General features: G+C 38.8%; 1 protein-coding gene across 3 annotated transcripts in view; it reads right to left on the bottom strand.

Annotated features, from left to right (window-relative positions):
- LOC128701130 (cysteine desulfurase-like) overlaps positions 1-10,385 on the bottom strand; it is a 127,690-nt gene extending 117,305 nt beyond the window's left edge. For all 3 annotated transcript variants that reach the window (XM_070086916.1, XM_070086918.1, XM_070086917.1), the window contains exon 1: positions 10,148-10,385. In XM_070086916.1, coding sequence (XP_069943017.1) covers positions 10,148-10,250 — 103 coding nt within the window. In that variant the 5' untranslated portion in view covers positions 10,251-10,385. The remainder of the gene's footprint in view (positions 1-10,147) is intronic.
- Between the last annotated feature and the right edge of the window lie 2,961 nt (positions 10,386-13,346).

Here is a 13,346-nt window from a genome sequence, read left to right as displayed (position 1 = left end):
AGCTCCTTTATTTGTTTACCACAACTTATTTTAGTCCCTTTTATATTGTCTCCTTTATTTTAGCTTTAAAGAACTAACTTAGTTCATATATTTACATTTGTTAAAATAATTCAGGTGCTATTTTTTTAGCTTTAGAATATTTACTTTGTCTTATACTTAAGTCTAATTATAGATTCACTATAAATCTTATGATTACAAGCATTGATCCTGATAACAACCTCTTATTGAATGACTTAAATGAATCAAACAGCAAATGCAATTAGTACACAGCAGAATAATCAAAGGCACTTCTCAGAGCCAACAACAACATAACTGTCTTTAACTACAATATCAGATCTTTAAGCAAACATTATGATGACCTTACAGCACTACTAAATTCCCTGCATGCCAGTACAGTACATCCATCATTACTCTCACCGAAACCTGGCTAAAGCCTGATACTACAGATGTCTATGCCATTCCTGGTTACACAGCCATACACAACTGTAGGCCAGATTAACAAGGGGGTGGCAAAGCTATATACTACTCAGATCAACTAGAATGTATCAATAATACATGCACAAGGGATGAACATGGGGAATATATAATAGCTAAATTCAAATCCAAATACCTACAAAAACCTCTCACAGTGATAAACATCTACAGAATACCACAATCAAACATTAGCCATTTTGGTGAAAACCTAGGAAGTATGATAACTGATGCACACATGAATAAAGATCACTTACTACTTTCAGGTGACTTTAATATAAATCTCCTGCAAGACCGGGACCCACACACATTACTGAATTCACAAACACTATGAGTAACTGCTTGTTGCTACCAACAGTAACAAAGCCTACAAGAATTACAGAGACTAGTGTTTCCCTACTAGACCACATCTGGACCAACACCATATCCCCTTTAAAATCAGGCATAAACACAGATAATACCACAAACCACTACCCTACCTTTCTCATAACCAATCTAGGTAAATTACCCCAAGACACTACTAAAGTCACTTTCAGACTTCATATGAGGCAGCCATTAATAACTTCACAACAGCATTAACAAACATCGACTGGAATACTGAGCTAGAAATCTATACAGATATTGACGAATGTATTAATAATTTCCTAAAAAAGACCCAATACCTCTATAACAAGCACTGCCCTAAAAAAACTAAACAGATCACAGCTAAGAGACTGAACAGTCCATGGCTAACACTCAGCATCCTCAAATCCATGAATACAAAGCACCTATATGAAAAACAGTACAGAATGGTTCACATAACCAGAGACCAAACAAAACATTACTCGTCAATCCTAACCAGCCTGATAAGAAGGGCTAAAAAATTGTATTATGAGAACAGATTATCCAACTGATATAAAAAAGACCTGGAAAACCCTATCAGAAATTCTAGGAACAAAAAAGACATCAGGAAATAGCGCAATTGAACTAACAAAGCCAGATGAACCCTAACTCCCACCAACTGAAACAGCAAACAGACTCAATGTTTTCTTCTCCACCATAGGAAAAAACCTTGCGGGTAAAATCCCAAGCTCAAATACCCCACCCAATGACTACCTCACTGTCAACTACCCGAATACATTGTTCCTAGCTCTGACTAACCCAACAGAAGTCTCCCTTATTATCAACACACTAAAAAACAAGACAGGAGATTTAAATACCTTACCACCCTTTATATACAAAAAAGCTTCGCAAGTGCTGTCACCAATCATTGCAACACTCTTTAACAAATCCATCAAATCCTCTACCTTCCCTACAGTTCTCAAAATAGCGAGGGTCACCCCGATACATAATGGAGGAGACCAAACAGACTTGAATAACTATAGACCAATATCCAACTTACACCCTCTCTCTAAAATCTATGAAAAATTAATTCATAGGCAAATCTATTCCCACCTCATCTTCCACAACATACTCAACCCCTGTCAGTTTGGGTTCAGGCCTAATAAAAATACAAATGATGCTATTATACACATGCTTACACAAATATACACCGCACTCGAGAAAAAAGAAGTCCCACTGGGGATCTTTGTTGATTTACGTAAAGCTTTTGATACAGTTGACCATGATTTGTTGCACATAAAATTGTCACACTATGGTATAAGAGGGCACTCCCTCAACTACCTAAAGTCATACCTCAGCAACAGAAGCCAATATGTGTACACAAATGAAACAAACTCTTCCACACAGTCAATTACAGTTTGTGTCCCACAGGGAAGTGTCCTTGGCCCTCTTCTCTTTCTCATTTACATAAACGACCTACCAAATGTATCACAACTACTCAAACCCACACTATTTGCAGATGACACTACATATGTCTTCTCTCACCCAAGCCCAGTCATGCTAGCCAATACTGTAAATACCGAATTACAGAAAATATCTACCTGGATGATGACTAACAAGCATACTCTCAACATTGACAAAACCTACTTCATTCAGTTTGGAAACAGAGCTACAGATGTCCCTATTAACATAATGATAAATGGATCACCTATCACAAAGTTCACAGAGGGAAAATTCTTAGGAATCCACCTTGATGATAGGCTCAAAATTCAAACACATGTAAAACAAATTTCCAAGAAAATTACCAAGACCGTAGGCATACTATTGAAGATACAGTACTATGTTCCACAGTCAGCCCTCCTGGCCCTATATCACTCACTCATTTACCGCTATCTCACCTATGGAATTTGTGCATGGAGCTCAACAACAATAAACCATCTCAGACCATTAATTACCCAACAAAAGGCTGCAGTCAGAATGATAACAAATTCCCACTACAGGCAGCACACTCCACCAATATTCAAAACTCTAAACCTACTCACTGTACAAAACATCCATACTTATTACTGTACCTACTACATACATAGAACACTTAACTCAGATATAAACCCTCCCCTCAAACATCTCCTTACCAACCTCAACAGAACACATGACCATAACACAAGGCACAGATCACTCTTTGACGTTCCTCGTGTTCATCTCACACTATGCAAAAACTCAATGCACATAAAAGGCCCAAAAATCTGGAATTCATTACCTGTGAACATAAAAGAAACACTGTCTGTTTATTAATTCAAGTCTCTTCTTAAAAACCACTTACTCACCCACAAATAAATAAATACTGCATAACTGTATCTCATAAATTAAAACCTGTGACCTTATCAAACTTTGTTTTTTTAATTACATTATCTAATAGAATACTCCATTCTCTTGAATGCACAGTAACTCATTAAATGACCATATGATCTGTCTTTGAAATACTCATTTGTGCTTAATTGTTATTTGTTTACTGTAATTTTTACCACTGAATATATATTGCTTAGTTAATCTTAAGTTAATTTTAAGCCTGCCCATAATGCTCTGCATACAAGGGGTTTTTGGCATGTACACTTAACCATTGTATTTCTTTGTACATCTCTGTATCATGTCCAAATTAATACTAAAAAAAAATAATAAAGAAGCACAAGCAATGAGTACAAAAAGTCTAATGCCAAATTCAAAGAACTGTTCATAAGATGTGTATATTTGGCCTTAACAGCAACTTGGCTTAGTTTGAAGCTCACAGGTAATGACTTGTGCCAGGATTCCCATTGCTTGAGTGTTGCATCATGGTGCAGAATTTAATGTGGCAGTAGCTACTGTCATTTTTAGCCATTATGACTGGTTTCAAATGACAGCTCTGAAGTTGGATGTGAGCTTTTCTTAGGCTGGGATCATTATGACAAGCTAGGTCAGGCAAAGTTTTTTCGTTTCATGATGACTAGTCCCAGCTTCTGTTTTCATGGCCACCATGAAACCACTGATGTCAGATGAGACACATTTGCATTTCTAGGATATTTTAATGAGGAGATATTTTGCCATGAATGGCTTAAGATTAAGATTTGTTTGGAATTTTAACCCGGAGGGTTAGCCACCTAGGATGACAAAAGAAAGTCGGTGTATCTTTGAACACACTGGGGTCCTTCATTCTTGTCTCCCAGGATGCAACCCACACCAGTCAATTAACACCCAGGTACCTACTCACTGCTAGGTGAATAGGGACAGCAGGTGTAGAGAAACATGCCCAACATTTTCACCCATGCCAGAGATTGAACCACGGACACTCAGTGTGTGAGGTGAGTGCACTGCCAACCGAGTCACAGGACCTGATATTTACAGATATACAGCTATGTAACTGTATAGTAGTTAACTAAAAATGAAGAACAAATGCAGAAAAAGCATACATACACTTGTGCCATTTATCAAAGGAAAAGCTTCATCATACTGTAGCTACATCCATAAAGACCATGGACACTGTTAGCACAGTACAAGGTTAAGATTCTGTCTCTCTCTTCCAAACCATATACTGTATATTATTATAGGTTGACATGCAGTAAGGCCCTGCTTTACGGCGTTCCGCTAATACGGCGATATCAAATTATGACCAAAATTTGCTATACGGCAAGCGGTCTTTCAAATACGGCGCCCCCCACCCGGTTTGTTTACATTTTCCGTGATCACATCTATTATGTCAGGAAGCTTTCCAAAATTTCAAGTGTTTTAAAGTTACTGCATATTTTATATGTACTCTGATAATTATACTTATGTGTACCTGTACCTAAATATACTTACACACTGTGCTGGTGTGCAGGTACACATTAAATTCGCTAAGTCTCTCTCTACTTATGATGCCAATACAGTGGACCCCCGGTTAACGATTTTAATCCGTGCAAGAGGGGTAATTGTTATGCGAAATAATCGTTATGTGAATGAATTTTCCCCATAAGAAATAATGGAAATAAAATTAATCCGTGCAAGACACCCAAAAGTATGAAAAAAAAAAATTTTACTACATGAAATATACATTTTCCCACACACAAAGAGAAGGATACATGCACAATAGTAGAGTAGTACATGCACAGTATATATTGTGCATGTACTAGTCTACTAAATGAAGAATAAATGACACTTACCTTTATTGAAGATGCAGCAATGACTGATGAGACACTGTGTCCTGGGAGTGCCTTTTCCTCCTGAGTACTGTAGGTCCTATTTGGCATTTTCTTCCAGAACAGGCCTTATCACACTGTGTATGCCACTACGATTCTTAAATCTCTCAAACCAACCTTTGCTGGCTTTAAATTCACCAATATGAGCACTAGTTCCAGGCATTTTTCCCTGTTCACCTGGGTGTTAGTCGACTTGTGTGGGTTGCATCCTGGGAGACAAGATTAAGGACCCCAATGGAAATAAGTTAGACAGTCTTCGATGACACTGACTTTTTTGGGTTATCCTGGGTGGCAAATCCTCTGGGGTTAATTGTTTCTTGGTATTCTCAATAAGCCACACCAACAACGGTGCTACAGCAGCAGCAGCAGCTGACAGTGCAGCAGCAGCAGCAGCTGACAGTGCAGCAGCAGCAGCAGCTGTACCACCAATAGTAGCGATGGTTGATTGGGGTTTATTATACAACCTGGCCAGCTCGGAGACATGCACTCCACTTTCATACTTATCAATGATCTTTTTCTTTATCTCTATTGTAATTCTCACCCTTATTGCTGTAGGGTTGGCACTAGAAGCTTTCTTGGGGCCCATGGTCACTTATTTTCCAGAAAAAGCACCGAAAACACTGTAATAATACGAAATATTCCGATTGTATGCTTGGATGTTACCGCGGAGGCTGGCTGGTAAACAATGCCACCGGTGGAACATGTGAGCGTGGCTCAGGCCGCACATTGGACGCGTCTCGGACGAAAATCGGTAAGCGGGTTTTTAAGCGGTATGTGAGGCAAAATTTTTGCGATTAAAGTAAGCGGTATGCGAAATAATCGCTATGTGATGCCATCGTTATGCGGGGGTCCACTGTACTACGTAATAATAATCACTCTTGGGCACACTAAATGTCTTATTTTACATCAATATAGGCATTTTCATTAATCCATCTTTGATATTTTCCTCAAAATTATATATGAAACCCATTACATAGCATATAAACATGATACATACACTCACAGAATAAAAATTGATGTAAATATAAGATTTGTTTACAAAGCAGCTGTGTAGGTAGTGTCGGAAGAATTACGTTTTCTCTAGTCAAACTGGGGGATAACTGTAGAAAAATATTCTTTTCGTATGCCTTTACTCTATATATAGCAATTCACGACCCTTGTGGGTTTAGTGCTTTTTATAATAATAATAATAATAATAATAATAATAATAATAATAATAATAATATTATTATTATTAATATTATTATTAATATTATAATTAATAATAATAATAATAATAATAATAATAATAATAATAATAATAATATTATTATTATTATTATTATTATCTTAAATCACTCTAAAAATGGTGTGTTGCTGTTTGTTTATTCTGAACTAACTTGTACAACTTGTACACAATGTAAGAGTATTTGAATTGTGAGGTAATTATTATTATTATAATAAAAAATATTGAGATAAATGTTTTACAAACTCTTACAAATGTACGTGAATGAACTAAAAGTAGACACATATTAATACGCATTTATTTCGCCTGACCAAGTGATCGCCCACTACCTGTTCAGTTTGTGTTCTTACATTGTCTCAACTCTGTATCTCATTCTCTCTCTCATTTACTCTTTTGTTAACTAGTTGGCTCTCATTGACGATGGCGTCTAAGCTTAGCTGTGATAAAAAGAGAAGTCGTAAGACTTGCTTTAAGTGCCAAGTTAGAGGATGGTGTGCCATTTTAATTTTATTCAATAAACACCCTGCCACTCACCTCTCACACATTAATATTAATATTTTAAGGTAAGTAATAAGTGTACTCTGTGTGTATCTTACCTTTTATTGTGTTTTTAATGCCTATTTCTATTGCTAACTTAATATAAGTTAGTGCAAACTTGTTGTCTGGCATTTATTGCATATTTTATGTGTGCTCTAATAATAATACTTGTGGCGCTGTGTGGTAGCTGGGTGGAGGGATAACATTACATTTTCTCTGCTCAGCCATCAGAGAAAACGTGTATGAATCTGCGTTTGGCCCAGCCACTCCCTCACTCCGCTTTGTTTACAATTTTTGGCATGAATTATTCATTACTTCTCCCTTCATTTATGATGACATCTAAAGGTAGTTGTTAGAAATGATTAAATTCAGTGAACAAGGCATGTCGATGTTAATAATATGGCTCTGGGCCACAGTGTAGGTAGCCGGTAGGTGTAGCCCAGGTGGGCTACACCTACCAGCTACCTACACTGACTTCCTACAAATAAATACTACTCACCTCTTCCTATATTAAGACTACACATATTTTAAGGTAAATAATGAGTGTACTGTATGTGTATTTTACCTCTCTGGGATGTTTTAAATATCGTATATTAAGTATGAGACAGGGAGCCAGGGCTACCTACACCTGGGTACCTGCACCTGACTTCCTACAAATACGTACTACTCACCTCTCTCCCTACATTAAGATTACAAATACTTTAAGATAAGTAACGAATTTACTGTGAATGTATTTTACTTTGTGTATTTTTAATGTCTGGTTCTATTACTAACTTAATATAATTTAGTGTAAACTTGTTGTCTGGCATCTATATGCACTTATAAATGGAAAAAAATGGCGTTCTGCCTTCCGGCAATGTCTGCTTTCTGGCGACAGCCTGGAACCTAACCCGCCGTATAAGTGGGGCCCTACTGTATATGGTTTTACGCTGGTGATTATCATCTTATCATATACATGAAGAAGTGGTAGATGTGTCTGCAAGTAAATTAGAACAGTGCTTTCAGAAGGTATTACATTAGGTTGTGATGGCTGTGGGATTTCAAACAGTAATAGCCTGATTGTGGCCTGGCCTCAGGCAGGGTTGATAACCCATTTTCATTTTAAAACCTGTAGGGGTCAGACAGCATCTGGGGAAATAGAGGCAATAAGATTTGATCAAATTCCTTGAATCAAGAGCCCCTCATCAACATCAAGAAACATCCCTTGAGGAGTTACAATAGTGATGACCAACATGGAAACATCACAATGTGTTTCAGGCAAATTAAAATTATGTAAGATTGACAAACTCAAGGTTGGTTATGCTAAGACTGACATATCTTATATGTCTGAAAATAAAATTACTAATATAATGACTGCATTAAATAGCAAACTTTGTATATTTATAACAGTAACATTATACTGAGGAAAGAGTAACAAGTAGTTAATGGGGTTTAAAACCTAACGTCAACACCTGGGTCATTACGGCTGAATCATTCAAGAATACAGCCTCTCCTCACTTAGCGACATACTCATTTACCAACGACTCGGACTTACGATGGGCTCTCTGACCAGGATGCATACTTAAATAATGTATATTATATACTAAATATACTAAAAATGTTATAAATGGTGCAAAGGTGACATTAAAACAATATAAAAAATGGTTGACACAAACCCACTATGATTACAGTATGCTCCTTGCTTAGCGACGAATTCGTTTACCGAAGTGGTCTTAGGAACGGAACTCCATTGGTAAGTGAGGAGAGGTTGTACTTTAACCCTTAAAGGAGTTAAACTTAAAATAAACTCTCAGCATATATACCCTGGCAGAAATATACCACTCAAGTGTAAATAATTCACTTTGCCTGACTTTTTCGGTTATCCTAGGTAATACATACATACATACATACATACATACATACATACATACATACATACATACATACATACATACATACATACATACATACATACATACATACATACATACATACATGTATGTATGTATGTATGTATGTATGTATGTATGTATGTATGTATGTATGTATGTATGTATGATAATTTGTGTAATTGTATTTATGTGTATCCCTGGAGTATACCTGGAGAGAGTTCCAGGGGTCAACACCCCCATGGCTCGGTCTGTGACCAGGCCTCATGGTGGATCAGGGCTTGATCAACCAGGCTGTTACTGCTGACCACACGTAATCCAACGTATGAACCACAGCCCAGCTGGTCAGGTACTGACTTTTGGTGCCTGTCCAGTGCCAGCTTGAAGACAGCCAGAGTCTATTGGTAATCCCCCTGATGTATACTGGGAGGCAGTTGAACAGTCTTGGGCAACTGACACTTACTGTGTTGTCTCTTATTGTGCTAGTGGCACCCCTGCTTTTCATTGGGGGAATGCTGCACCGTCTGCCAGTCTTTTTTGCTTTCGTAGGGAGTGATTTTTGTGTGCAAGTTTAGTACTAAGTCCCTCTAGGATTTTCCAGGTATCTCACCCTCCTGCATTCTAGGGAGTACAGGTTTAGGAACTTCAAGCATTCCCAGTAACTGAGGAGGTTTATCGCAGTCATGTGTGCCATGAAGGTTCTCTGTACATTTTCTAGGTCAGCAATTTTGCCTGCCCTGAAAGGTGCTGTTAGTGTGCAGGAATGTGTACATGTACCTAAATAAACTTACTTGCCCAGGAGAGAGTAACTTAATGATAATGTTTTATTTCTTTGAACCTTGCTTGCACGAAATGCTCTGCATAACCCTGAACTTTCTGCATGCATTAAAAAAAATCAAATAATCAAAAAGAAGTGCTAAACCTACAAGGGTCATACAGCACAGCTGGGATAGTGCAGGGCTAGATAGTAGCAAGAGGGAGAGTTAGAAAGGGCTGTGAGGAGTGCTAGAGGAAATATCATTAAAGTTTGTGCAGTAAATCAGTCAAGATTAGATTTCATTCGGATTTTTAACCCCGGAGGGTTAGCCACCCAGGATAACCCAAGAAAGTCAGTGCATCATCGAGGACTGTCTAACTTATTTCCATTGGGGTCCTTAATCTTGTCCCCCAGGATGCGACCCACACCAGTCAACTAACACCCAGGTACCTATTTGCTGCTAGGTGAACAGGACAACAGGTGTAAGGAAACGTGTCGAAATGTTTCCACCCGCCGGGAATCGAACCCGAGCCCTCCGTGTGTGAAGCGGGAGCTTTAGCCACCAGGCCAAAAAGTCAACGAGTGTCTGAGTCAAAGATGGATCCGTCAGTAAAGAGGGAAGATAAAGTAAGGGCGTTAGAGCGGTGCATGCAATCAAGTGTTACCCATTTCTGTACAAACATTGTATTATGTGGAAATAAACTCTGACTCTTGACTTCAACAAATAATCATCAGACAGCTGTATCCTTGGAGAACTTACCTAACAATCTTGTAACTGTTGTTGTGCCTCTCCCCGAGTGTGGATTAAGTGCATTTCTCAAGTGGTGGCAAACATTTGAAACAACTCGAAACTGAGTAAACATGGTGTGTGATAAGTTACTTCTTTGTTGTTCCTGGGTTTATCAGAGTCACGTTGTTGGGTTTCTCCTTCTTGTTGGTGTTTTTAGGGCCACTGACAGTTTAGGCCGTGGTTTGTTGGGTTTATCAGGGCCACTGACAGCTTACTCTGTATTAATAATAATAATAATAATAATAATAATAATAATAATAATAATAATAATAATAATAATAATAATAATAATATCTTTATCTCTACAAGTACATGTACAAGGTATACAAGTATAGCTGACATCAATGACATACTATTATATAGAAAATCCCTTGTTATGCGGAGGATTTCGGGCAAATTAAGTCAGTTTTGTCCCAGGATGCGACCCACCCAGGTACCCAGTTTACTGATGAGTGAGCAAAGACAACCGGTGTAAGGAAACACGTCCAATGTTTCTACCCTCACTGGGAATGGAACCCGGACCCTCGCCTTGTGAAGCGAGAGCTTTAGCCACCAGGCCACTGGGCGCTGTAATTGAGCCTCCCCTCAAGGAAGGTTCCTTGATGTTGGTGAGGGGCTCTTGATTTAGGGAATTGGATCTGTGCTCCAGTTCCCCGAATTAAGCCTGAATGCCTTCCACATCCCCCCCCAGGCGCTGTATAATCCTCCGGGTTTAGCGCTTCCCCCTTGATTATAATAATAATAATAATGTAATTGAGCCTGACTTCCTGATGTTTGAACTTCATCATAAAGTAACCACCGAACCCATTGATGTTGTGTGTCTACAAGAGTGCAGAGTCCCTGAAAAATCCCAACCCCCTAAATTACCATCATTTGTTGCATATAACCTCAAATCTACTAACTCTTGTGTTCTATATATTAAAAAATCACTTCCCCATCAACTTCTTGCACACAAGAAAACAGAGGGGCTACAATATCACGGTGTTAGGATTTATATAGGGAACTCTGCTCTCAACATATTTAACTTGTATGCTCCTGCTGATAAATTTAATTACTTGGAGCTCCCAACTTGTGCTCATTCTGAGCCTACTCTTATTATTGGCGATTACAATGCGAGACACAAAAGCATTGGAAACTCAGTTTGGTAATCGTAATGGCAATCAACTGTTGTCACTCTTAAACAGTCATGATAATGTCCAAATTGTAGGTGACCTTGAACCCACACATATCTATGGAGGCGTCCTTGATCTGTGCCTGGGCTTCAACATTACTTCTGCCAGCTGTGAGTCTTCCATTGTAACAGATATAGCGTCTGATCATTTCCCTAGGCTAACCTCTCTAGATATTGGTAATACTATCCTTCCTGGTGGGATATTCAAACGGAAACGTTTTAATGTTCCCACAGATCAGCATGATGACTTTGTTGCACATGTGACTGACTGGTATAATTCCTATGAGTGTTCCTCTGTAGAGACCTTTAACAATGATCTTGTGAGCAGTATTCAGAACTACTTAGAGCCGCCACTGCAACCTCTTGGTACTCTAAACCCAACAAACTTCCGTAATAATCATGCCTCCTTCAAATTGCTCATTACTCTATAATTTGTTCATGATTGTAGCCAAAGTATAAACGTAAGTAACCATTCTACAGAATTCATTACCTTTGTAACTTGTGAGCTCATTGCCTTTGTACCTAGTTCAGCTATCAAAACTTTGGGGGCCCAGTCCCTGGACCCATTACGTACCTCTGTAATCTGTAAATACCTTTGTAACTTGTCATGATTGTGACCAGACTTACCTGGAGTTCATTACCTTTGTAAATTGTGAGTTCATTACCTTTGTAAATTGTGAGTTCATTACCTTTGTAAATTGTGAGTTCATTACCTTTGTAAATTGTGAGTTCATTACCTTTGTAAATTGTGAGTTCATTACCTCTGTAACTTGCTCAGCTATCAAAACTTTGGAGTCCAGTCCCTGGACCAATTATGTACCTCTGTAATCTTTTGACTACCGCCCACAGGATGGGTATGGGGTGCATAATAAACATATTAAACTAACTCCTTCAAAAGCCATACTTATTACAATGATTCTAAACTTCGTACACTGAAACGTACTGCTCGCAGACTAGGCCTAGCCTATAGAAAACATCGTACCCCTGGAATGCTGAGGCTCTTCCAAACTGCCCTTGCTGCTGCCAGAGAGCGTATGACAGAGCTGCGGCAAACCGACTGGGAAAAATTTGTCAACGGTCTTAATGCTCACACCCCACTTAGCCGGGCATGGAGGGACATAAATAGAATTAAGGGTAAACGAACTGGGCAGATCGCGCACCCTCATCCCTTGCATAGGGCGAATGAGTTAGTCAGTGCTTGGGCTGCTACATCTAGCTATGACAATCTTCCCAGTACCACACAGGCAAAATTAAATGATAAATATGATGCAAGGGAGAGACTTGTTTGCTTTATGCTCAGTAAGGCAGATGATTGCAACATTCCTTTCACTAATTATGAACTTGATGCAGCGCTAACTAAGGGCAACTCCACGTCGCCTGGTGAGGATGGTATTACTTACAACATACTCAGATTGCTGTGTCGAGTACCAGGTAATCCATTACTTGAATTATATAACATGAGCTATGTAACTGGGGAGCTCCCTCAATCTTGGACCAACAGCCTCATCATTCCAATTCCTAAGCCCAATCAACAAAATGCATTTCGCCCAATATCTCTTACTAGCTGCTTGTGTAAAACATTTGAGAGAATGATTCTTAATCGTCTCATGTACAGAATCAAACAATTTTTGTCTCCCCGGTTACATGGTTTCATGCATGGAAGGAGCGTGCATCATTGCATAGCCACCTTTCTCACCCTGCACACTGACAGCTCCTACACTACCTTCCTTGACCTTAAATCCGCTTTCGATGTAGCCAACCGACATGTAATAATTAGTGAACTTGCCAGAATGGATGTTGGAGGATGGCTTCTCCGCTGGATTAAAGGCTACCTGTCCAACAGAAAATCGTCTGTGTTGTTCCAGGGACATAGAAGTGTAACTAAAGACTTTGAATTAGGAACCCCACAGGGAGGTGTGCTCAGTCCCACACTGTTCAATATTCTAATTAATGCATTACTTAATGCTATGCCTAGTCAGCCCCATAATTATGTGATTA

Source organism: Cherax quadricarinatus, chromosome 20 (assembly GCF_038502225.1).
Source record: "Cherax quadricarinatus isolate ZL_2023a chromosome 20, ASM3850222v1, whole genome shotgun sequence".
Lineage (NCBI taxonomy): Eukaryota > Metazoa > Arthropoda > Malacostraca > Decapoda > Parastacidae > Cherax > Cherax quadricarinatus.
Note: the sequence above shows the minus strand (reverse complement) of the source record. Positions and strands in the feature narration are given on the sequence as shown.